Below are 27,795 nucleotides of genomic sequence, written 5' to 3'. Positions count from 1 at the left end.
GACAGCTAGGATGCTGATGGACGATCTAGGCTTCACAGATGATCTGGCCCTTTTATCCCAAACGCAACAACAAATGCAGGAGAAGACGACCAATGTGGCAGCAGTAGGTCTCAATATACACAAAGGGAAAAGCAAGATTCTCCGATACAACACAGCATGCAACAATCCAGTCACAATTGACGGAGAGGATTTGGAAGATGTAAAAACCTTTACATATCTGGGCAGCACCATTGATGAACACGGTGGATCTGATGCAGATGTGAAGGCGCGGATCAGCAAAGCAAGAACAGCATATTTACAACTTAAGAACATCTGGAACTCAAAACAACTCTCTGTCAACCAACACCAAGGTTAGGATTTTCATTACAAGTGTCAAGACAGTTCTACTGAATGGGGCGAAAACCTGGAGAACTACGAAAGCCATCATCCAGAAGATACGAGTGCTCAATAACAGTTGTTTACGCAAAATGCTTCAGATCCATTGTCCGGAGACTATCAGCAACAACCTACTGTGGGAGAGAACAAACCAGATCCCAGTGGAAGAAGAAATCTGGAAGTGCTGGAAGTGGATAGGACATAGATTGAGGAAAGCACCGAACAGTGTCAAAAGACAAGCCCTCACTTGGAATCCTGAAGGTCAAAGGAAAAGAGGAAGAAAAAAGTACACATTACGTCGAGAAATGGTAACAGACATTAGAAGAATGAACAATAATTGGATGGAACTAGAAAGGAAGGTGCAGGACAGAGTAGTCTAGAGAATGCTGGCCGGCGGCCTATACTCCATTGGGAGTAACAGGCGTAAATAAGTAAGTATTGTATGGTTTCAATTCAACATATTGTTAAAATTATGGACTAACTAATCATTGACTGACTACTGATTATATTCCAAAATCATATTTGTCTAGTGTCGATCAAATTCCTTTGATCACGGTGAAATGTGGCCAATAATTTAAATGACTGGATATCGCTTGCTTTATGTTTAAATGTTAGGTGGTTGAAAGATAGTTGATAGGAAACGCTGATAATTTAAAGTTTACTACAAGTTAGTGCCCAATAATATAACTCACATTTTATGGAATTCGAATAAAGGTCATACAGGTCTCAGTTTGAGTTCTGGACCACGAGTGACCTCATATAAAACTGAAGTATTTGGAATTTACTATTCCCAGACGAATTCGTTGCTGACGAGTGTTAACTAGCAGGAAAGTTAGGTCTAATCACTTCAGTCACCTAGTATTATCTTTTGTTTTCGTAATAGAATCTTCGACAATGCGCATATTCGTCAACCTTTAACGGTAAGAGGGTATTGATCATGATCAGTTACTTGAAGATTATTTAGTTAAAGTCTATTGTCTCATATTTTCAACTTTAAATGAATTCATGGCATCGTGCTACCGTCATCGATTGTTTTGAGTGAGTACTATTTCATTCAGAAAATCTTTAAATCTACTCAGTTACAACTTCTCATTAAAACTTTAGGAATTCTTCATAGTCAGACAAAATGGAACAAATGGTTTTTGTTGGGATGAGAAAAAGTACTTGACTACTCGCTTGACACCTAACGCCTTACACAAGTATGGGGTGTAAGACATTTATTCACTATGGGAAATAAGAGATAATTGCGCTCACCATTCAATCTCGAATAATAGATCTAGAGTTTAAGCAATCGCGTCGAGACTGACAGTCCCGTTATGTCACAGACCCACGCTAATAAGCAACTACATGCCTAGAACGAAACAGTTATCCACTACTTCCTAGTTATCAACAGTTGTCTAACAAATAGATCATTGCAAGAAATACACTAATGAAACTTATATTCAAATAGTTGGTTGTATAGTAGTTTCGGCATTTGGATGTTCACTCTCTTATAATTAGTTATTGGTGAGACTATAATTTATGGACGACCTTTGGGCGACACCAGACTGACCATGAGAGTGTCCACCTAATAACCAGGACCGAATGAGGGTTATAAACCTGCGTGAAGAATTATAATTATGAATTACAGTTGATGGTTAGGGTAAGAAATTAGATTTAGGGTTTTCATTACGAATTGACATCAGCTATAATGTTAAAACTCTATTTATCCGAATGAATGAATTCCGCGGCAAAATCTGAGATCTGTTATCTTATATCTGATTGGTTCATTCATAAATTATAGTTTCTCCCTTATTATTAAGTATTTGAATTGAAAGTGAAGATAATACACAACCGATTTATGTTAGACTACCAATGAAAACTTGGAAGTGATGGACGGCCGTTTCGTCCTTTCATGGGTCTCTTCAGCAGTGCACATCCACGATCACGCTTAAGAGATTCGAACACCGGGCCTTCAATCTCACGCGCGAACGCTTAATCTCTAGGCCACTGAGCCAGCATTCAACCATGTTAATGTCTAACCTCAGCGAATCCGCGGAATTGCGCAATCACGTTCCATTGTACTAAGGTAGATAGCTGTCTCTACTCGACACGGATTAGAGCCACTGATCACGGTTTTTCACTAGAACTCCGAGAATTTTCTCACAAAGCTATTCACTAATGAGCACATAGTAGTTATCAGTATATGGTTGTGAAGACAGGTATCTACGTCAGTGCGATGAAAAATGGTCCCCCAAATTCCATGAATTGCTCGAGGTTTTCAATCTCTTATAACTTATTATTAAATAATTGAATCGAAAGTGAAGATAACACATACAAAAATAAAAACTTAAACACAATTGTCTATTGCACCGATTCACTTCATTCAGTACAAACTTTAGATAACATAATAGACTAGGGATCTATTTATACAATACACCTATACAAATAAATCTATTATTGAGTAAACAAACAAACAACCTCAAATAGAAACAAATAAACAAATAAACGAGTCCTATGAACTAATAATGAACCATTAACAACTAAATTGACTAGGGTGAGTGTGTTTATCTATTTTATATCTATGAATAGATGAATGGTTTCTATTGGTTTTATCATACTCATCATTATTTAAACTAGAATCAATTTTATGCAAAATAGTGACATGAATTTTGATTAGAAAGTTGTTCAAAGTTCAATTTTGTTTGTTGTTTTTTTTTCTTTCAGTTCATTCATTCATTCATTGTTTTATTCAAAGTAATAAATTACTTTGTAAAAATTAGTAGCTTAGATACAATGATGGATCCATATCCATGTTTTTTACCCTTTCTTCCCTTATATATCGTTCGAATCCGATAAAATCAACCCGCTCATTTCAACATTGAGTAACATACTACTGATTTCAATAAATATTTGTATATATACATACTGAAGCCTATCTATATATGCCGATCATGTCTTTAAGACATGTATCTCCAAGAAGCAAAGCACCACCACCACCACCATCTCTACAACAATCAAACAGTATCTCATCTGAAAGAGATTACAATTATCATACTAAACATTCATATGATCTATACAATACTACTAATAATACTACTACTGATTATTATCTGATTGATAAACCATATAAACATAACAAATCTAAATATAACAATGTTTATCTATCTCATAATAAATTATTCGATATATTAAATATTACAAATGATAGAAGAAATCATCCATTCTTAAAACAGACTACATCGAAATTGGATACTTCTATAGATACCTATTCAGTTCCATCCAAATTGCGTTCAATGCAGAATTACGGCGCAAGTGTTTCATCGGTCAATAATTGTACTACCAATACTGCTACTACTACTACTACGACTACTACTACTAATAATAGTAATAATATGAGTAAGGAATTGTTTGAAAATTCAAATTTAAAAAATCGATATTCTAAATCAATTCATTGCCAATCACCTATTATACATGTACGAAATCATATACATAATATTAGTAACCATAGTAACAATAATGATAATAATAATGGTACTATTAATCATAATCGATTAAATGATGGATTTAATTTCCTTAAACATGTTCATAAATCAAAAAAATATTTAAATATACGTCAATATTCAATCAATAATTCATATGATGATGTAATCAATTTGAATAAATTAACTGATTCGAATCATTATTTATGTTCGGTAAGTTAGTTCGTTTGTTACATGATATAATGGTTGTTATCAGTATAGAGTTGTGGAGATTATGAAACGATTGATGTTAGACCATCAATGAAAACCTGAAAGCATTAGACTATGCGCTCACAAGTGAGGGAATTCACGGAGTTCTATTGAGAAACCGTAATCAGTGGAGCTAATCCGTGTCGGATAGAGATAGCTATCTATCTTAGTACAATGGAAGATGATCGTGCAATTTCGTGGATTAGTTTAGGTTAGACATTAACACCGTTGGATGCTGACTCGCTAGTCTAGAGGTTAAGTGTTCGCACGCGAGACTGAAGGCTCTGTGTTCGAATCCGTTGGGCGGGACCGTGGATGTGCACTTCTATGGATTCCCACAATAGGATGAATCAGCCGTCTAATGCTTCCAGGTTTTCAATGGTAGTCTAACATCAATCGGTCCATGATCTCAATAATGTTTGTTATTGATTTGTTTGTTTGTTTGTTTCTTTTTTTGTTTTGTTTGTTTTGATATAGACGGAAGAAAATCTTTGTCTAGATGTATTCTGTATGTTTGTTTAATAATTGATGATTCCTTTTGTATGAGTTATTGTTGGTAAATTCATGAAATTGATGAGACTGTTTTCTTGTAGTTCTTTATAAATGACTGTTTTTATGGGATCAATATAAAGTACTCATGATATCTTCTTTATTACAATGGTGGTTTTGTTGAGATTGTAGTAATTGTAATAGTCGAATACACGAGTCAATTTAAAATAGGCCATCATTAAAGACTTGGAATCATTGGAAGAACGTTGCGTTCTAGTATAGAACTTCTCACCATTGCGTACCTAAGATCCTGCATGAGGGATCATTGGTCTCGCATGAGAGCACCTAACGTCTAGATCATTGATCCAGTATCTGACGGTGTTAATGTCCCATACTAGGACAAGACGATCGTCTAGTGCTTCAAGGTTTTCAATGGTAGCCTAGCTTAGATCGACTCATGAATTTAACTCTTACAATTACCACAAAACTCCTATTCTAATAATAATCATCATGTACTAACTAGTGACTGGCTTCAAGATGGATTTCTTGGAGTTCTAGTGAGAAGCTGTTACTAGTAGAGTTTAGTCCGTGTTGAGTAGAGATAGGTATCTACCTGAGACAATGGATGAACGGTTGCACAAAAAGGTCTTTATTGATTAATTTTTCAATCCACAACAGGTACCAAGTTATTTCTGTTTTCCTACTAATCCAGGAAAATACATGCAGAATTCTTTGGGTTAATTATTTAGATAGTATTGTATAATAATCGCCAATAAATCTCTGATAATTAGGTTGAAATTTAAGTTGATCCATATTGAGTGCTACTTTGTAACTGAAATAGTGTATTCAATGGTTGAAGATGATCAACTGGAAACCTTGCTTGATGTATTGTAAGCAAAGATTGACGGTAGCTGGCAATGGGATCCAGGACGCGCGTCTCGTTCTATTTCGGATTCACCAACTAGATGTACCTGCATCAAGGAGTTTATATTCACTCCGGACCTCGAACCCAGTACCGTTCACTTCAAACACCATTATGTTATCCATTTGGCTATCTTTCAGATCGCCACTAGCTTGTACAATTGAGTGAAGTTTTAATTTTTTTTGGATTGCTTGTTTGAATCTTCCCATTGATGTTTATAACTGCAATTAATCATCCTCTATCGGTATATGTACATCCTGTACGGATCGCTTCGATATCGCCTTAATCCACAAGCGTTATAAACAAAGATGGATGATGGCTAGCAGTGGAATCCATGACGCACGTTTCGTCCTATATGGGACTCGTCAAGTAGATTTACCTGCAATGTTGAGGCAATCCGCAACATTACAGAGCCGTGATAAGTGAAGTCAAACCGTGTCTGTTATGAGGCAGTTACTCACTGAAGACAGTGGTGGATAGTGGTGCAATATCGTGGATTGGTTGAAGTTAGACATAAGTACCGTTGGACGCCGGCTCAGTGATCTGGAGGTAAAGCGTGCATGCATGAGACCGGATGTCGTAGGGTCGAGTCTCTTTGGGATGAGATCGTGGATGCGCACTACTGAAGAGTCTCATGCTAGGACGAAATGACCGTCCATTGCTTTTAGGTATTCTATGGTGGTTTAACTTAAATCGACTGATGAATTCAACTATTCTGATGATATAGAAATAACAAATCTTATATATATGTCCTTGGAATGCAAACATTCTCTAATGATTATTTAACGTAATAAAGTGTAGAAATAGATGCCTAACTAACTATTCTGAAAACAAATACAGATAGTTACGCAGTATGACGAATCGATTGATATTACATATGGATGCTATTGTTTGCTTACTCAATAGTTGAAATCCTCGTCGTAAGATCTACAGATTCTGAATTCTTTCCCTTCATGAGGTCGTGAATGTAAAACGATGATGTTTCTCATAATCCCTTGAAGAGTAAACTTCTATGTATACATCATGAAGTCTCTAGAATCTCAACGTCACTCGTGTACATCTAAATACCTTTTACTTCCCTTTGATCAAACTCATTTTGAAAACAAGGTTTAATTAATATTTCTGTCATCTTTAAATCAGAGTTACAGAATCGTACAGTTCTAGAAGACCTTAAATGACTAAGGGTATCTCCAGTGTATTCAGTATTCCATAAGTGTGTTTATCTAATTTTTTCTAATAAATTTCCTGTTCATTTAAAAGGTGAGTGCTGAATTTCGAAGTGTGATTTTCGGTGGTCAGTCAGTCAGTCAGCTACAACGTAGGACCAGGCACATAAATGCATCGGGCCAAGTTGCCATACCTCGTTAGCACAACAAGATGGACACCGGATTCATAGAAGTAGTTAATTCAGAGGTGGCAATATATAAAAGAAAGATTACATATAAGGATATAGTACAGTAAGAAAGAATTAGCTCGTAGAAAAATGTGAAGCGATTTTAATCTCTTAGGTTAAGGGAATAAAGAAAGTGTATACACCGACGCCATTGTGATCGATTCTGAGCCATGTCACCAAGAGTCTCCAACCATTGATTACCATAGTCACGCGGACTCCAACCAAGTAGTCTGCATCTACCAACATGGCTCAGACTAGAAGTTAGTGACTTTGTGGACTGATGCCACGTTTTGGTTTGGCCACCTCTAAATTTCTTCCAACCACCCCGAACACTAGTTAGCATTGCAGGTTGTGGTAATTGGTGTTCGGGCATACGTAACACGTGGCCCAACCATCTCAGTCGATGAAGATTCACAACCTCACACCTGCAATTAAACATCCAGAGTTACCCGTACATGTCTATTATGAACATGTACACTGTAGCATTACTCAACGGAAAAAAACCCAGAAATGCGGTGAATGTTGGGATTGTTCATGAAATTCTAACTGAAAATCCCACTTCAATATTCAGCATTCATCTACTAAAAAGACTGAAGAATGGTCTCAACTGATGGACATGATACAATTATTAAACATTTAAAACGTTACTGATAACTACAATCTTAGAAACCACTTAGAATTTTATTCTATTCATTGTTTAATGTGCTGAAATTATGACCGCCTACTGGGTAAAAATAAAAAGCACAACAAGTTACATTTTGATGGAGTTTTGTTCTTTGAGCAGGATGGTTTGGTCGTGGAGCGTTCATCGTTCAGAAAAACGACATCATCAGCTTCTACCTGAAGTGTGTGCTGATGATGTTTTTCAGAGAAAGGATGAAAGCCCCATAACCAAACCACCCAGCACAGAGAACAAAACTCCATCAAAACCAGCTGCTTGAGCTATAAAGATTCTCCACCGTCACAACAAGTTACACATTCATATGGTTGAAAACAGAAAATTTTGATAAAAAGCTATCATTATACTGATTCTGCCAAACTTCTATTGATGATTATTGATTTTCCTTTCCTGTTTATAAATTAAACAGAGGTTTACACCTCAATGTATTACTACTGCTACTACCATAATGAAAAAGGGCTTGGTGAGCAGTAACATTTTATTGTTTCATGCAACGTTAATAAATAGCTTTGTAAAATATGAAAATAATACATTCAAGACATCATTTGTACATCTCTCTTCATTTATCTTTTACATACTCCATCATTTTTATAATCATGTTATTTCAATTTCTCTCTGTTTTCTTTCCTCTTCTTTTTATTTCAATCTCTTACAGATGAACATTCAAATTTCATTTTTCGTTCTTTACTACTTATATCTGCCTTATAAGTAGCATACTACTACTACTAGCACCCACATTATTATCCATACAACTCCTACTTCATGTAATCATTTAATTGATTTGTTTTTTCATCATAAGATTTATTGATTGAATCAATTATGTAATCACTATGGTCTCGTTTATTCGAAAGTTAAACTATCAATCAATAGATAAAACATATTGATTTTGAAATAACCATTTGTGAGATGATGTTTTGCAGCTAATTGAATTTGTAGTAGCATATCTTCTTTTTTTATCTCAATTACTTTTAGCTGTATACTGAGGTGTATATGTATATGAAACTTGTATTCACTATAATAAAATGGGATTTTGAGGTACAGCAACTTGAACCGACGTATATGTATATGCTTGGTCCTAGGTTGTAGCTGACTGATTGACTCACTGTCTAACAGCGGGATTTCATGCACGCATGCAGTCGTTACTGAATGACTGATAACAGAAAACATTTTTGCAATAATTAGGCACACTATTGTAATTTATAGATAAGAGGATTGATTGTCTTTAATTATATGTGTGATCATTTTGTATTTATGTTAAGTAAAGATTCAGTGAATGATTTATGTATTTAATTTTAGTACATATTATGTACAATAAACACACGATCTGATTAGTTATATGTAATTGAGAAAACAAGGGAGAAATTCGAAGAATTATTAGACTATGTTGACTTCTATTGATGAAAATAACATCTTGAAGAGAACGGTTCCATTCAATTAGATGATAGTTTCTATTTAAGCTTGAAAATATTGAAAAAGAGATTCTAAACTTGAAGAAGTATCGATCTAATATGTTTATGAAATGATGAGAATGTACGATGTCTGTTGTGCTTTTGGATTGTTAATTTAAAAGAACACTAATGAAATAAATTTTATTTTTTGATTAAGATCATGAACCAATTGTTGTTAGACCACTATTGGAAACCTGAAGGCACTGGATGGCCGTTTCGTCCTATTGTGGGGATCCTAAGCAATGCGCATTCACGATCCCACTCGCGGGATTCGAATTCGAAAACTATCGTCCTCGCGCGCGAACGCCAAAGCTCCAGGACATTGAGCCGTCATAACTTGGCGTTAATGTCTAACCTCAACTAATCCACGAGATTGCGCAACCATCTTCTGTTGTACTGAGATAGAATCATGTCTTCACAACTCAATACTGATAATTACCATACGCCCATTAGTGAATAGCTTCGTGAGGGAATTCTCGGAGTTCTAGTGAGAAGCCGTGACCGGTAGAGCTAATCTGTGTCAGGTTGAGAAAGGTATCTACCTTAGTGAAATGGACGATGGTCGCGCAAATTCGTGGATTGGTTGAGGTCAGATAGCAACACCGTTGGATGTCGGCTCAGTGTTCTAGAGGACAAGCATTCACACGCGAGACCGAAGGCCCTAGGTTCGAATACTTTGAGCGGGATCGTGGATATGCACTGCTGAGGAGTCCTACAATAGGACGAAGCAGCCATTCAGTTATTCCAAAATTTCAATGGTTGTCTAACATCAATCGATTCATGATCACAATCAAAGACTTAACAATCTCCACATTCCTTTACTGAAAAGCAAATTTATGAAAATCGTCCATGCACACGATTCCTGAGAAAACATTAAACAATAATATGGCTGAAACGGCTTACATATGTGAACGTCAACAGTTTATACATCAATCGGAAGCTATGAATACGGAGAATACAGTAACACAATAATCCAGGTATAATCAAAAATATCAATAATAATCTTCTATATGTTAGATAAGAAAGTTTACATATCTTCAATTCTGCCATGATACAACAAAACTTGTGAGCTTCACTGACTTAAACAACAGATATTGTTGTATTATTGGTTTTTAATGAATAAATCTTCCCGTAGTTCATGTTCAAGAATTTCTCTTTTGACTCATATACGAGTTCCCTGAACGTTGGTATTAAGTCACAATGATCAAAGTAAAGATGAATACTAGGTGGCAGGGAGATCTGAAACATCTGTTTTGTCCTCATCGGTATTCTTCAACTGAATATCACCTCATTTCAATGAATATTTTCACATTTGGACTTGAACCTACTCTTCTGAATTCTACTGCTAACCGCTAAGGATTTCGGTTGGAGAATCAATATTTCGGTAAACATGCTGATAGTTAATTATATTTACAAATAATAATACAATCTATGTAATATATAGTCACCTTCAAATGAGTAAAAATATTAGATTTCAGACATTGGAACCTAATGTCAGTGGTCCTCTTCAGAGAATTGAATTAATACATACTGTAATAATACTGCGGAACAAATCACTTATTTTCCTAGTACAGTCCAAAGAAATATTATCATAATTATGTCATTATCTTTGAGAGCACTTATGTGAGAATATTTATATATGTACTCACGTGTATGTCTGGATATGATTACACCCAAATGCCCTAGTACGATCGAGAGTGGGGAGAGTCAGCTCTCCCTCTCAAAATGCTCTCACATGGTCATATGCATACAACCACTGCCAGGAAAGTTCTACTCACTGCCTTCTCGCGGCATTATTGTTGTTTGCGAAATTGAGAGGACAAAAAGCGAATGTACGGCGCTTTAACCGGGTTGGTGGACACTAAGAGTTCACCTATGAGAGGTGGAAAACCCTGATTACAAATCACTGGTGCACATGGACTCCAGTATCCTGAAGGAACAAATGGCGCATGAACTTATTGTTAGTCATCGTCTACCATAGGACTGCATCTCCTGACGTTGTTCTATTACCTTTTGGATCAGACCTTTAGGTCAAAGGCTCCGGGTTTGGCCCCTTAAGAAAACCACCTGGTTCGGTTTGAGCACCCGGGTAGTATCCCAGCCCTTACACAAATCGAATGATTTATGTGGCTCATATCTATTTGGTGCCCCCTTGTACCAATGTTTATATGTTTAAATGAATAAAAAACTGGGTATGATAATGTAACATTTGTTTGTCTAATAATGATAGGACATGTGAATAGAATCAAATATCAGTATGAGGTTACAGAGATTGTTGAATTTTAGTATGAACATAAAATGATCCAAATTAAACAACCATTAAAAACGTGAAAGCACTGGATAGCCAATTTATCAAAGTGTAGGACTTTTCAGCATTATACACGTACGACTTTGCAACCGGGAATAGAACAAAGAAATTTCGGTCTCAAGCGTATATACTCAACCTTAAGACCATTGGACCGGTATCCAATAGTATACAGGTTAAACATCAATCAATACACGATACTGCTCAATCATGTCCATTGAACTCCACTAATCATAGCTTCTTCCTAAAGATCTGGAAATTTTCTCATAAAGCTGGTCACTAATGAGCACATGATTATTATCACTATGATGTCGTGGAGATTGTTGTTTGGACAACTGGTTTAAGTTAGTCAGTTAGTTTAGCTCACCTTTTATCACGTTTAGTAAGGTTTAGCAACATAAGTTATCCTGTAGCTATTCCCATTTTTTTACAATCGGTTAAACCGTCTTATAGCGATCTCACGATTGTCGATTATATATAATACTTTTTATGGTTGTACACTTTCGGTATATTGGTAAAACTTTATTGCTTCTACCTGTCGAATAACTTAGAACTTTAATAGACTTTCATTATCTGCACTGAGCGGTTTATTCGTGAAACGTTTAGCATCTCTTTGGATGAAAAAGTGAACTATCCGAATTTTACCATATATGATGGACACCTTGTTCTGTTGATCTTTCTTTTGCTAAACTGTTGTTTATCTTTGTCTAGCCATCGTTTGCATAGTTACTTTATTTGTTATCCCGTTTTGAACTGGGTTTTCTAACAGGTTGATATATTGGATCGAATTTGGTATGTTAATTGATTGTTGATCAACTTGAGTGTAATATCCCTAAAAATAACGCGTTGTTTCTATTCTAGGTGAACATCCGACCAGAATTTCCTAAATATATATATGAACGATATATTTTATAGTAAGACAGGCAATTGATGTTCACGGATACGATGTCGAACAGGATGCTAATAATTCTTCGATGTGATGTTTACAACAGTTTGCTCTGTAGAACATGTCCAGTTTTTCTTCCTATGTCTTTTTTTGTCCTTTAATTTGCTTAAGATTGATTATAGTGAAATGGTGGAGAAGATTTGTAGCTCAGGTGGCTGATTTTGATGGAGTTTTGTTCTCTGAGCTGAATGGTTTGGTCGTGGTGCTTACATTGTTCTCCTAAACGTCATCATCAGCTCCTACCTGAAATTTGTGCCGATGATGTCGTTCTTCTGAACGATGAACGCTTCACGACCAAACCATCCAGCTCAGAGAACAAAACTCCAAAATTGATTACAATGGCTCCTATGGCCTATGTGCTACAATTTATTGATCACACCGTAGTGATCAGTGTCATATATGTCAGGTCCTTCTTAGTGCTGATAAAATTCTTTCGATCATGTTGCAATGTGGACGCTAGCCTAAATAACTTGACATTTTCGGTCGCTGGCAAAGCTAGGTAACACGGGATAAAATCCACCACCAACGAGCATTAGTTCTCTAAAGATTACAAGTCCACCTTGGTGACGAGTGGCAAATAGCACGAAACCTAGTTCTGGAGTTTCTTGTCGTCAACGTTTCTAACATTGGAATACGAATCCAGATTGAAAGGAGCTTGATAGATTTTAATGCTTTCCACAACTCATCTAACCTACAAAAATTCATAACCAAATGGCTATATTGTGTCAATTCACTCATTGTCTATATTTACCGACCAAGATCAATCAAAATTCATCTAAGAATATTCACACAATCAGGTCATTCAACCGTTTACTCATAATGGATGAACTGGTTTTTTTCTACAGTCTCTGATTATATTTTGAACCTGTCTATTATGTTCTCTTTAAGTGTAACTTTTTCACACAATTTTCATTCAATGTTTCTAATATGTAATAAGGTGACCTAGTAGCCTTAGAAATGTGTAATTTCTCTCTCTCCCCCTCTCTCTCTCCAATCATTCACAATTACACAAAATATTATTATAACATATAAGTATGCAAATTAATGATTTCACTCGTGAAAATATGTCGGTTCATATTCCAACCCTATCTCCTTGCCCCCCCTCCAACTCGCGAATTAAATGACATATATTTGAGCTACGATATTGATCTATACTGCTTGTTACTAATTTTATATCTGTGATCATTGATATCGTACGAGTATAGATGAATCGATTAGATGGAATTTTCTTTAGTTATATGTAAATCAGTTAATTGTTGAAATGATTAATAGGTCTAAGTTAGATAATCATTGAAAATCTGGAAGTAGTTCATGGCTGTTTCGTTCTAGTATAGAATTCTTCAACAATACGTATCGACAACCAGAAGTCCTACATGATGGCTACGAAACATGGCCGCTAAGAGTAGAGGATATCCGTAGGTTACTAGTATTCGATCATAGGTGTCTTCGAAATATTGTTCGTATATCCTAGGACCACCGAGTAAGTAATGCAGTTGTTAGGAAACGGGTAATGGGTAGGGATGACAAATCCATTGATAAAATAGTGAAACTTCATCAGTTGAGATGGCTGCAACATGTGTTACATATACCCAACCACCGACTGTCCTAACGACTGATGTTCTATGGTGTAGGAGTAAGTTGGAAGAAAGATAGGGGCGGCCAGATCAAAACATCACACAAATCCATGAAGTCACTGACAAGTGGACTGATCCATGTTGGTGGGTGTAGATTACCTGTTTGGGATCTGCAAGACGATTGAAACTGATGGTTAGAAACCTTGAATGTGACATGGCTCAACATAGTTTGCAATGGCTCAGCTGCATCCACTCTTTGTGTTCTCCCAAATTCTAACCTTCTGAATTCTTCATGTCCCTTTCCTTTTTCTTTTCCCAAATTAATTTCACTGGAATATACTCCTTGAATAACATCTTCAAACCCTAATCTTTGCGATTACTGCTTATACTCTTACTACCACTACCATTATGGTATTTTCAATCGACCATTGTATCTGTGTGAAAATGTGGTATGGCAACTTGATCTGATGTACGTACATAAGTATGAAGTTCTACGTTGTTGTAGGCTGATAACCTGAAGACCGGGAATTGAACCCAAGATCTAATTTGGATAAATATTATTTAAATTAGTTAAATTAACTAGAAACAATCATAAATATCTCCAATAAGAAAAATTTAATGAATGTACTTAATAGTAACTTTCATGGTTAGAATTTGTTTAGCATTATTCAATAGTTTGGTATTCAAAGCCTAGACATATGATACATTCTGACCGATATAATTAACCTTGAGTTGAAGCTAACGTACACTTAACCACTATTGGTCCTTTGATTACCAATCTTGAGTCTGAATAAGAGATATAAGCCAAACGTCTATCATTAATATTATTACTACTATTGCAAGAATACATGGTTTTATATAACGACCTAGTGGGTTGAACCGTAACATAAAATAGAAAATCATAGTTATGTACAAATAGATCAGAAGTGACAGTGAGTCGAGCAAGTGGTAAGTACTTGATTAATAAAAAATTTAAATTACTATAACGTATATGCAAAGGTGGATAGTGGAAAATAGTAGAATCCAGGACGTGTGTTTCATCCTATTCGGGACTCGTCAGCTGGATAAACCTGCATCTCAGAGTCAGTGTTCATTCTGGGACTGTCCGCTTCTAACACCATCGCGTTATCCGCTTAGCTACTGAGTACTGATATCCACTTGCTTGTGCAATGGAGTGGCTTAGTGGATAACGCGATGGCGTTTGAAGCGAACGGTACTGAGTTTAAGTCGCAGATTGAACATCAACATTGAGACGCAGGTAAATTCAGCTGACGTGTCCCAAATAGGACGAAACGCGCTTTAAACTGGGTTCCACTGCTAGTCATTATCCATCTTTGCACATAATGCCTGTGAATTAAGGCTATATCGAGGCAAACCGTACAGGATGTACACATGTCAATAAGAGACTGATCAGCTGCAGTCGTACACAGAAATGGGGAGATTCAAACAAGCAGTACCAAGTGGACTAAAACGTATAGTTACTGTTAATTGGTCATTTGGAAGTTTACAATAATACAGTTATTTAGTAATTATATAGTAAGAATATATCAAATAAAAGTCTGTTAAAATATTTTCAATGTGAAAGGAATATTGAAAACTTATGAGTAGTCAATGGTCATTTCGTGCTAGTATAGGACTGCTCAGCAGTACACATACACGACCTCGCACGCAGAATTCCAACACAGCACTTTCGGTTTCATATGTGAACACTGAGCTTTTAGAATACTGAATTGGAATCTGACAGTTTTAACGCCTAACTTTAATCAATCCATGATATTACGCGACTATCTTCCATTGTCTTCGATGGATAATTACCTCACACCCGAAACGGACTAGACTCCATTCGTTCGTCAAATTGTTTCAGTTTTAGTTGCTGTTACACCATCGTATTTGATTTTTTTTCAAAGGATTCAGAGTGAATCGATAATATACATCTCTGTTGAAATCAAAATTACATATAAATATTGAAAGTTTCCATTTTTCCACCCTTTAAAGAAAACTCGTGATGTCTCTAGGGTATAAATCAATACTACGTAATGCCTTGGTTAGAATGTAGATCCACTACTAAGCCAATGTTTAGTAAATGTTATGCATTGTCATCAAATGCATCATTTGCTTATGATGTTTTAATTTTCTCGAAGTTTTACCCGAAGTTAATTAAAGTAATGATGAATTTTATGACTCAATAAACTATATAGACTTGAGGTTCTATGAGTATAAATGAATGGTTAAGTGCATATTGAACCAGTTTTGTTCTCTTATTCATTTCAATATTACCAATATTATCAGTTTGCTATACATTTTGATGATTTCGTCTTGTTCTCCTAAGGTGATATGGCAAATTGACTCGCTGTATAGTTGTGCTGGTTTCTATCTATCTATCTATCTATCTATCTATCTATCTATCTATCTATCTATCTATCTATCTATCTATCTATCTATCTATCTATCTATCTATCTATCTATCTATCTATCTATCTATCTATCTATCTATCTATCTATCTATCTATCTATCTATCTATCCACACATCTATCTATCTATCTATCTATCTATCTATCTATCTATCTATCCACACATCTATCTATCTATCTATCTATCTATCTATCTATCTATCTATCTATCTATCTATCTATCTATCTATCCACACATCTATCTATCTATCTATCTATCTATCTATCTATCCACACATCTATCTATCTATCTATCTATCTATCTATCTATCTATCCACACATCTATCTATCTATCTATCTATCTATCTATCTATCCACACATCTATCTATCTATCTATCTATCCACACTTCTATCTATCTATTTATATAGAGAGAGAGAGATTAAGACACATTCAATCACTTTGATTATTAAGTTTGTTGTGACACTATTGATTCAATCAAGATGAAAGTTCATTTGTCTTATTGATTCCAACTGGTTACAATTAATTTTTCTTTCTCTTTTTTTTCTTCTTTTTTTAATTCAATTCATTCAATCTAATGAAATCTGTCCTTTTATGATTAGAAAAAAAAAGGAATTCATTGATAAATAATAATGATACTCAAAAATAATCTTTTTTTCTGGTAATTTATAGTACGTTGCTATGCCACAATTAAAGTTGACTAAAGTATAAACTATTAAAAATAACAGCAATTATTATTATTATTATTAACTAGGTTAGTATAGACCACTGAGATACAATTACGTCATTAGCACAAACAAGATGAATACCAAATTCATAGAAGTAGTCACTTCAATGGTGATAATTTAGAAAAGGAAGATTGCATATTAAGATATAGTACAGGAAGAAATAATTAGTTGGTAGATGAAAGATATGAAGTGATTTTAATCTTAAAGTTTAAGGGAAGACAGGGAGTGTATACACCGACGCCATTGTGATCGATTTTGAGCCATATCACCAAGAGTCTCCAACCATTGATTAACATAGTCACGCGGACTCCAACTAAGTAGTCTGCATCTACCAACATGGCTCAAACTAGAATTTAGTGACTTTGTGAACTGATACCATGTTTTGGTTTGGCCGCCCCTAACTTTCTTCCAACCATCTCCATCACCAATCAGTATTGCGTGACGTGATAATCGGTGTTAACGCATACTTATCACGTGGCCCAACCATCTTAGTTGATGGAAATGTGCATTCTCATCAACTGATTTTCCTTCACTCCCTAATACCATGCATATAACCTCATTATTACCTATCCGGTGATCCCAGCAGATGCTGGTAATATTTCTAAGACATCTGTTTGTTGCATCACATTTCTTACTATTGCTTAACAGATTAGAAGAGTTTTACGATACAAACGGGTGATATAGTTGATAACGTTTTCTAGGTCAATGCATGCTTAACAATTAGACTAGTGAGTTGGTTGTCTAACTTGAATAAATCTTTGATATTATGCAATCATCTTACAATTCGGTTTCTATGTAATTGTCTCATACCGGACATGAGTGAAACATACTAGTTACGGCTTCCTACTTGAACTCTAAGAATCGTTTTTTAAATTAGTTACTAGAGCGTACATAACTGTTCCTACTATAAGGGGTTTGTGAAGATTGTGAAATTTTATGGTTGATATCACTAACTGATCTTAAGTTTCGAACTCTGGTTGGATTTGTATACTTACAGTCGGGGAATCCTTAACTAGAAGGAAAGAACTTTACAACTCTTCATAGATTTTAATAGTTGTCCAGTTAAAATTGATCTGTGATGTAAACTATAAAATTCAACAGTCACCATTAATCCTTTATACCAAAGATATGTTATACGTTGACAACAAATCTGTTGAGGATGTTAGATCCTCAGAACTCACCTGGGAAAGAACCTAATTTTATAATTTTATTTAGAAAACTTGAATTTCATTGTTTTCGCGCCGAAAGCGCTCTTGTCACCTTCATGTCGTATTTCCCACTGGGAAACATATCTTAAATGCTATTGGTCCGTTGCGTCTTTTAGTATGCTATTTGGTAACTCTTCCCAAAGACGGTTTTGTACTGTATATATACGTTTTGAATTGTGTTTGTCGTTATCGCTCGTTTTTGGTTGTTTGCAGAATACACTTTCGCATTCCAAGCTTGGACTTCTCCCTCTAGTCAGCAGGGCTGGGACGCATCAATAGCTAAATTACTGGTCTTTGGTCACCGAGTAGATTAAGTGAACTCGTGATAGCTTCAACCCAAGCAAAATCACTAAACTGGTACACATTATTTCAAATACCATAGAGTTAACCTTTGAGCTACGGATTTCCAGTAGTGATAAATCATTTCTCTTCTGTTCTTTAATAAAATACAGATACTTAACTTATCTTAGCTTGTTTAAAACATTAAGCCTTAAATGAATTGGTCAGTAAATAACCTTAGATACTTTTCATCCATTATCGATCATAACTAAGGTATTTTATATGGACTCATTAAATCTGTAGTTACCGTTCATCATGGATTGATCTCAGTTTGTATATCATTGAAAACCAAGAAGAACTAGGCAGCTGGTTCGTATCAAGACAAGAGTCCTAAATATTGTTTATGCCAAAATTACTTCTGAAAAGATCTGTCTTATAATATAGATGTAATACAAACGTAAAACGCATATGTAAAATAAGTCATTGGTTAACATGGTCATATTCATTCTGCTTAGGTGATATTTATTTCGTAAGGATTCCTTGTCAGTTGAATGTGTCAAACACCAGTGTTAGACTAATCTATAAAACAATATTTAATAGGACGGTCTTGAATTATCAAATTTTAAGTTTTGTTATTAAGTGACAGTTCTGACAAACAACAAAGTTAAAGATGGATGGTGGCTAGCAGTGGAATAAAGCACACGCGTTTCGTCCTATTTTGGACTCGTCAGCTGGATGTACGTGAATCCCAGAGTTGACATTCAAGCCGGGACTAAAACTCAGTAACGTTCGCTTCAAACGCCATCGCGCTATTCACTTAGTTAATGAGTCCGCATAGCTACTAGCTTGTGCAATGGGGTGAAGTTTCAATTCATTTTTGTATTGTTTCTTTAAATCTTCCCATTGATTTTTGATCATTTTCTACTGGTGTATGTACATCCTATACGGATCGTCTCAATATTGCCTTAATCCACAAGCATTATAAGCACCAACTCTGATGCAAGTAAATTCAGCTGGCGAGTCCCAAGTAGGACAAAACGTGCATCAAACTGGATTCTACTGCTAGCCGCTATCTATCTTTGCTTATAATATTAAGCGTATCGTAGACTGAAATAACAGTCATATGTACGTTCATGTAGTCAATGAATATGTCATATTATGGTATACCTTTGATGAAAAAAAAACAAAATTATGTTGTGAATTTTTCTGTGACTGTAATTTCTATTCACCATGCGCACTTCATTCTGATATCCTAAGATAGATCTCATAATTCTTTCGAGTATATCACTGGTATCCATAACAAGTGGACACTCAGTGACGAGAACACTGATTATATATATATATACTCATGAATCCTCAGTCACATAACTGACTCGGCTGAACGTTAGCGAATTCCTATATTATTGTGGTGTATGTTACTTATACTGACAGATATAAGTAGTATGTAGCACCAATCGAAAGTGGAATGCCTGGAAGAAGATTGAAATGAAAAGAACAGGAAGGTAAACAGTGAATAATCAAAATAAAAGCAGAATTAGAGGAATAATAGAGCATGTAAAGAGTAACGCATAGAAAATTCGCAAACGATGTATTTAATGTATGAGTTTTATATTTTATGATGCCGCTGTGTGTGAATTTACATCAGACGGTAAATTGATTTTGCACACCTGAGTTTTCGTCCACTACATTATGACCAGATCGGATTGTACATCATAGCACATTACGAAAGTTAGGAAATTCTCACCACTAATCTGAAGATATAAACGGGAAGAATCATTGAGATTTTAGAAAAGTATCTAATCTAAAATCCATTACAAGAGATTTTATTCGTTGTCATTGGGTATAACGAAAATGATGAGTATAGGATTGTGGAGATTGCTGATTTTTAACTGAGATCACGTGTCGATCAACGTTAAAACTTCATTAAAGACCTGAAAGCACTGAATGGCCTCTTGATTTTAGTATAGGAACCATTAGAAGTGCTTATCCACGATGGCACACCAAAGGGACTCGAACCCACGACTTTCGGCTTCGTTTGTCAACACTTTACCTCTAGACGAATGAGCCACCATTCAACTGTTTTAATATCTAAATTCAACTAATACACGATATTGTGCGACTATCTTCGATTAACTTCATTGGGTAACTACCTCACCCCGGACATGGATTGAACTTCACTGATCATAACTTTTCACTAGATCTTCAAGAACTACTTCTCGAAGTTAGTCACTTGTGAGCACATGATATTTAGCAGTATAGAGTTGTGGAGATTATTAACAAATCAAATATTTCATTTGTTTAAGTATTCACATTTTTTTATTTCACTGTTTCATTAACATAGCTAATATGATATCTCAAAGGGTGATAACGCTATAGCTATGAAACTATGTAAATAGCCCCAACTAATTTTGATTGTTTGAACGAAATGAAAATTGGAACGCTGTATTCGAAAAGTAGCTGAGTTTATAAGGAGTTGATATTGAATGCAATAAATAGTTGATCGGGATCAGACTGGGAATAGAAAAACTAGAATATCAGTCAGCAACAATGTAGAACTCCGTACGTATGTACGTACATCAGATCAAGTTGCCATACCACATTTTCACACAGATACAATGGTCGATTGAAAATACCATAATGGTAGTGGTAGTAAGAGTATAAGCAGTAATCGCAAAGATTAGGGTTTGAAGATGTTATTCAAGGAGTATATTCCAGTGAAATTAATTTGGGAAAAGAAAAAGGAAAGGGACATGAAGAATTCAGAAGGTTAGAATTTGGGAGAACACAAAGAGTGGATGCAGCTGAGCCATTGCAAACTATGTTGAGCCATGTCACATTCAAGGTTTCTAACCATCAGTTTCAATCGTCTTGCAGATCCCAAACAGGTAATCTACACCCACCAACATGGATCAGTCCACTTGTCAGTGACTTCATGGATTTGTGTGATGTTTTGATCTGGCCGCCCCTATCTTTCTTCCAACTTACTCCTACACCATAGAACATCAGTCGTTAGGACAGTCGGTGGTTGGGTATATGTAACACATGTTGCAGCCATCTCAACTGATGAAGTTTCACTATTTCATCAATGGATTTGTCATCCCTACCCATTACCCGTTTCCTAACAACTGCATTACTTACTCGGTGGTCCTAGGATATACGAACAATATTTCGAAGACACCTATGATCGAATACTATAATATGAATATATTCTCATCCATATTTGTTGAACGATAAAGAATTTCATAATTAGATTTTCAATTAAATTCCATTAACTCAATTCACAATGATTAACAATTAGAAATCATTTATATTTCACTAGACTATACATAAATTAAAATGTGATTCAGACAACAAGAACAACAACAACTGGAACAAAAAATACTACTTTTGCATATACTACTTATATAACTACTATTAAATAGTGTACTTGCAACTATGCATATGTGTGTTTGACTAATTATTGAATAGATGGAGCACCTGTGATTTATAGTTTCACATGACTTGATATATAAAAAAGAAATGAAAGTTTTTTTTCTTCTTAGAAAAAAAACATGAAATTTAAGTTTGTTTCCAATAGCCCATGAAAGAAACTCTGTGTGCATGTATGTGTTACTAACGGCATACACACCTATATAGATAGATAGACAGATAGATAGATTCATGTGGGTATTATTTGGTAGTCTTGGTTACTTAAAAATACACACACACACACAGTAACCAACAATCTCTACATATTTCATCCTCCTCTTATTTCATTCTTGTTTCATTCTATTTATATATCCAGGGATTACGTTCACAAGATAATTTATCATTGAATAAATATGTATTACCAACCTATAGACAAGAGAATTCATTTGTAAAATACATCACTTTGGAGAATCATAGTAACAGTAATAGTAATAGTACTAATAGTCTTCAACAACAACATCGTCATCAGACGTATCAACGAAATCAAAAACAATCATTGTTATTACAAAATTCCGATTTGAATACATCGAAATCACAAGTATTAAATACTACTACTACTACTACTAACAGCACTGATAGTAATCATAATCCATTATTAACTCGGTCTATTCATTATGAAATTGATCAAAATGACAAATCAAAATCAATAAATATCACTACGACTACTACTGCTGGTACAAGTACTACTACTACAACTTCGATTACTACAACGAATAGTTCAGTTGACAATCTATCAGATCATTTGATCTCATCAACAAAACATCTATCCAAATTAGTTCCACCATTAGTAGGACTTAATGAAATCAATGTAAATGATTCACAAACATTACAACATGATCTATGTATAAGTAGTAGTAATAATGACAATGATAACGATGATGATCATGATGATGATGATGATGATCTAAGTAATCCATGTCATAGTCAACGTGATCAATCTATCAATAATAATAATAATGATCTATTAATCAATAATCATCATCATAATCATTGGCAAGATTCAATACAATCCACTTGTTGGTTACCAAAAGTTGCTATGAATTCAAATCGTACAAAATGTGATGAAATTTTATCAACAAATTGGAATTTATTAACAATGAAAAATTGGAAATCTGATCAAGAATTAAAACGTAAAATGGGTTTACTGAATCCTCATCATCATAATAAATTAGGAGGAGGAGGATTTTGGTTTCGTGAAAAAGCATTCAATCACACAAAATCATTTATTCCTGGTAGACGAAGAATAGAACAACAACAACAACAACAATCAAAAGGAATGTCATTTAGTGCTATAGTGAATCATTGTCCATTGATTAATCAATATTTATCATCAAATAAAGCGGTAAGTTTATAATCGATTGAATTAGTCGTTGTGTCTTTTTTATTGTTTGTATATAGAGATATATGTTCTACTGTATGGAATGGAAACCTGGAGAACTACGAAAGCCATCATCAAGTAGATAAAAGTGTTCAACAACAGTTGTCTACGCAAAATACTTCGGATCCATTGGCCGGACACTATTAGCAACAACCTACTATGGCAGAGAACAAACCAGATCCCAGTGGAGGAAGGAATCAGGAAGAAGCGCTGAAAGTGGATAGGACACACATTGAGGAAAGCACCCAACTGCGTCACAAGACAAACCCTCACATGAAATCATCAAAGCCAAAGGAAAAGAGGAAGACCAAAGAATACATCACGTCGAGAAACAGAAACAGACATGAAGAAAATGAACAAAAAATGGATGAAACTGGAAAGGAGTGCCCATGACGTAGTGGTTTGAGGAATGCTGGTCGGAGGCCTATGACCATTGGGAGTAACAGACGTAAATAAGTAATAAAACACAGAGTCAAGAAAGTTAATTGTTGAAGAGTGCCTTACCAGGACAAAACAACTATCCAGCATTTTATAGTTTTTTTTATTGGTACCTTAAATGAGATCAGTCTGTGAAGAAACACCACTGTCAAAATGAGTTTTTTCAAAGGACGGTTCAATAGAATGAGTATCAAAGAAGTAGTAATAAATTATGTTGTGGAAGATTAAACATTAAGAATTTAGCTACAAAACACAGAATGGAAGAGTAAAGTTTTTGAACTTAAGATGTTAATGATAATAATGTTTGAATACATCTGCCGAATTTGAACTGATTTTTAGCCAGGGTTTCCTGTCAGCTACCTCCAACCACCATGTAATCTTAATATATATAGTGCTCGCAGTGTCGAGTCACCTAGACTGGTTGCCACATTACAACATGATCGATAGCATTCGATGTACACTAATAATAAGGACTTGACACACATGACATCGTTCACCACCCAGTGAGTAATCAATTGTGATTAGCCATATCATCTAACGTTTCTAACCGTTTAACTCAATTCTAACTAAACAGTCTTTACTTAGGTCTATGACTCAAACCAATAGTCAACAAGTGACTTCACGTTTTGATTTACTCTCCTTTATCTTTCATCCACTCAAACCTTATACCAATCAATAATGTACTTCGATTTGACTAATAATGAAGCATATATAATTATATATCTCAACAAGTTTAGTCGATTAAAGCTAATACTGTTAGGATATGGCCAGAATCAAATTTCGGTAAATCATCAGGTTGAAAATCTTCAATAAGCGTCATTCTATGGATAATGAATCCAAAACTTACAGTTAGAGAGTTAACTTTAAAATGTCTAAATGAATTTCATTGATGAAATGATTGATACCAGTATCAATGTAAGTCATTGTTTTAATTCAATAAACATGAATGAACTGATTAAAGAATCTAAACCGTCTAATTGTCAACTTCCCTGATTGTTTAACTAAATAACAATTAAAACTATGTTTATCAGTATAGGGTTGTAGAGATTGATGTTAGACCATCATTGAAAACTTCAGTACAATAGAAGATGGTGGCGCAATTTCGTGGATTGGTTGAGGTTAGACATTAACACCGTTGGATGCCGGGTCAATGGTCTAGACGTTAGGTGTTCGCACGAGAGACCAATAGGTCCTGGGTCTGAATTCCGCGTGCAAGATCGTGGATGCACACTGTTGAGGAGTCTCATACTAGGGACTAATGGCCGTTCAGTGCTTCTAGGCTTCCCATGGTAGTCTAGCCTCAATTAACTCATGAACTCAACTATTAAGGTGCTGTAATATCCATAAAAACCCTTTTATGATAATACTAAGATCATTCACAAATGTTCCACACATAAGGAATATAAACTTCTTTGTATCGAATTTAGTAACATAAAAGAGGTAATCCATCTTTCAGTTCTACAAGAAGAAATTCTATCAAAAAAGAGTCCAATGGTGACTTCATAGATACAATATTCAATTGTCTACAATATTGATTATTAAATCAGAAGTGAACATTCACCGAGCATCTAAAAATTAACTATTTTATAACCGATACGAGAATTAAGGTTTTCATGTTCCTCTCTATTGATTGTTACATGACTACTATAATGCCGACCTTTCATCAAAACAGTTTGTTATTTCTTCTTCCATATTATCCAATGTACCGACTGTTTAGTCTTTCGAATAATTTTCTGACGTTTCTTAACTCAGTTTAAGCCACTTCTTCAGAGAAATAATTTATTTTATTAGTTCAATTCATGAGTCGATGTAAGCTAGATCATCATTTAAAAGCTGGAAGCTTTGAACGGCCAATTCATTTTATTATGGGACTCCTTATGAATGCGCATCCATGATCCCTCACTAAAGGAATTTGAACGCAGGGTTTTCTGTCCCATACTCGAAGAAATATATTATTTCTAACAATAGCAACTGCCCGGTAATCATCAAGATAGGTTTGTGGAGATTATTAAGTTTTTTAATTGAGATCATGAACCGATTGATGTTAGACCATCATTGAAAACCTGGAAGCACTGGACGACCAATTCGTTTTATTATGGGACGACTTCTCATTAGTGCGAATCCATGATCCCTCATGAAAGGGACTCGAACTCAGGACCTTCGATCTCATACTCGATCAACTATACATATATCTCTAATAATAACAACTACTCAATATTTGAAACTATGAAGTTATGCCATACTCATGACATTATTGTGTGTTTCCTTGTTGTTGTATTTTTTGTTTTCAAGTTACACTGTCAATTCGATACGGGACCAATGGAACAAACTGAAATTTTTAGTTTACCTGAAGCCAAGTCTAAATTTTCACTTGATAATTCGCTTCTAAGCTCAAATCGAATTTCTTCAATACACAATATTAATACTACTAATAATACTACTAATACTACTACTACTAATAATAATAATAAAAAGGTTAAAAATACCAAATCTCTCATACAATCTAATAATGATTCAATGGATGATTTCAATAAAACAATCAAATGTAAATTCAATCAATTACAATCAGATACAAATGATACACCCTTATCATCATTATTATCTATTCAAAATACACAACATTTTATAACAAAATACCCAGATACTAAATTATATTTAAATGAAAAAACCCCAGCAACAACAACAACAACAATAATGCATGGGTCAAATGTGATTCAACAATCAAAGGATAATCTCTCTTTAAAAATCAATCATCCTAATGAATATACACCATCATTATCATCATCAAGACGATATCAACATAGTCAACAATGCACTCATCATAGTGATTATGATAATGGAATACAATTGAAAGATATTTCAAATCGTGAATTAATTATACCATTGCATACTACTACTACTAATACTAATACTACTAATACTACTACTACTACTACTACTAATACTACTACTACTACTAATAATAATAATAATAGTAATGGTAATCAATTATGTACCGATGATGTAATAAGGGATAAATTCAAAGAAAAATCAATATTAATTGAATCACAAAAATTAAATAATAATCAACAACAAAATGATAATGAATTAATAAAATTTAATGGAAAAATTAATATACCAATGACACCACATAGTAAGTTAATAATATCGATGATGATGATTATTATTATTAAGCAAATATGGATAGTAACTAGATGGTGGTTGGAGGTAGTTGACAGGAAACCCTGGACCCGGGTTTCATGCTACTTGGCACTTGCCGGCAAGGTGTACCTGTAATCTTGAGGGAACTGGTGCTCCCTGGCGGATCCGATCCCGTGTCACCTGACACACACAATTATTGATCACCACCCAGTGATCAATCAATTGTGATGGATAGTGACTAGTAGTGGGATCAAATTTGAAGTACGCTTCATCTTATTTAAAACTTGTCAGCTGAATATACCTGTATCTCAGAGTGGATGTTCACTCTAGAACTTGAACTCAATATCATTCTTTTCAAACGCCATTGAGTTATCCACTTAGTTACTAAGTTCTGAGATAGCCACATATGTCAATAAGAGATTGATCAGTTGAGATCCTGAATATCAATGTGAAGATTTAACACAAACAATCAATTGTGATTACATCTCAGTCCTACAGGGAGGTCGGTCGCTGCCCGGATAGCTCAGTGCTAACATCTCTGACTGTGAATCTGGGTGACACGGGATCGAATCCGTCAGAGAGCACCAGTCCTTTCAAGATTACAGGTACACCTTGCTGACGAGTGCCAAGTAGCACGAAACCCGGGTCCAGGGTTTCCTGTCGACTACCTCCAAACAACATCTAAACAATACTGAGTGAATTTCCACATTTAATTCAACGAATACAAAGTCCAACTTAAAAACTCCTAGATCATCTAGATTTTTCCAACTAACTAAAACAAGAAAAAAATATTGTCAAAACTGCATGATGTATCCATGTGATTTACTAAAAAAAAGAACAAAAAATACAAACAAACGAGGAATAGAATTTTTCATGTAGTTTCATGTTTAATAATTTAGTTT

The 27,795-nt window shown here is 34.9% G+C and overlaps 1 protein-coding gene across 1 annotated transcript in view; it reads left to right on the top strand.

Annotated features, from left to right (window-relative positions):
* Window positions 1-474: 474 nt before the first annotated feature.
* Window positions 475-27,795, top strand: part of DYRK4 (Dual specificity tyrosine-phosphorylation-regulated kinase) — a 64,701-nt gene continuing 37,380 nt past the window's right edge. Inside the window, exons 1-4 of the mRNA XM_051217783.1 lie at window positions 475-806; window positions 3,082-4,049; window positions 22,253-23,278; window positions 26,045-26,885. Of these exons, the coding sequence (XP_051064206.1) occupies window positions 3,300-4,049; window positions 22,253-23,278; window positions 26,045-26,885 (2,617 nt within the window). The 5' untranslated portion in view covers window positions 475-806; window positions 3,082-3,299. The remainder of the gene's footprint in view (window positions 807-3,081; window positions 4,050-22,252; window positions 23,279-26,044; window positions 26,886-27,795) is intronic.

The sequence above is a fragment of the Schistosoma haematobium genome, chromosome 7 (assembly GCF_000699445.3).
Source record: "Schistosoma haematobium chromosome 7, whole genome shotgun sequence".
Classification (NCBI taxonomy): Eukaryota; Metazoa; Platyhelminthes; class Trematoda; order Strigeidida; family Schistosomatidae; genus Schistosoma; species Schistosoma haematobium.
Note: the sequence above shows the minus strand (reverse complement) of the source record. Positions and strands in the feature narration are given on the sequence as shown.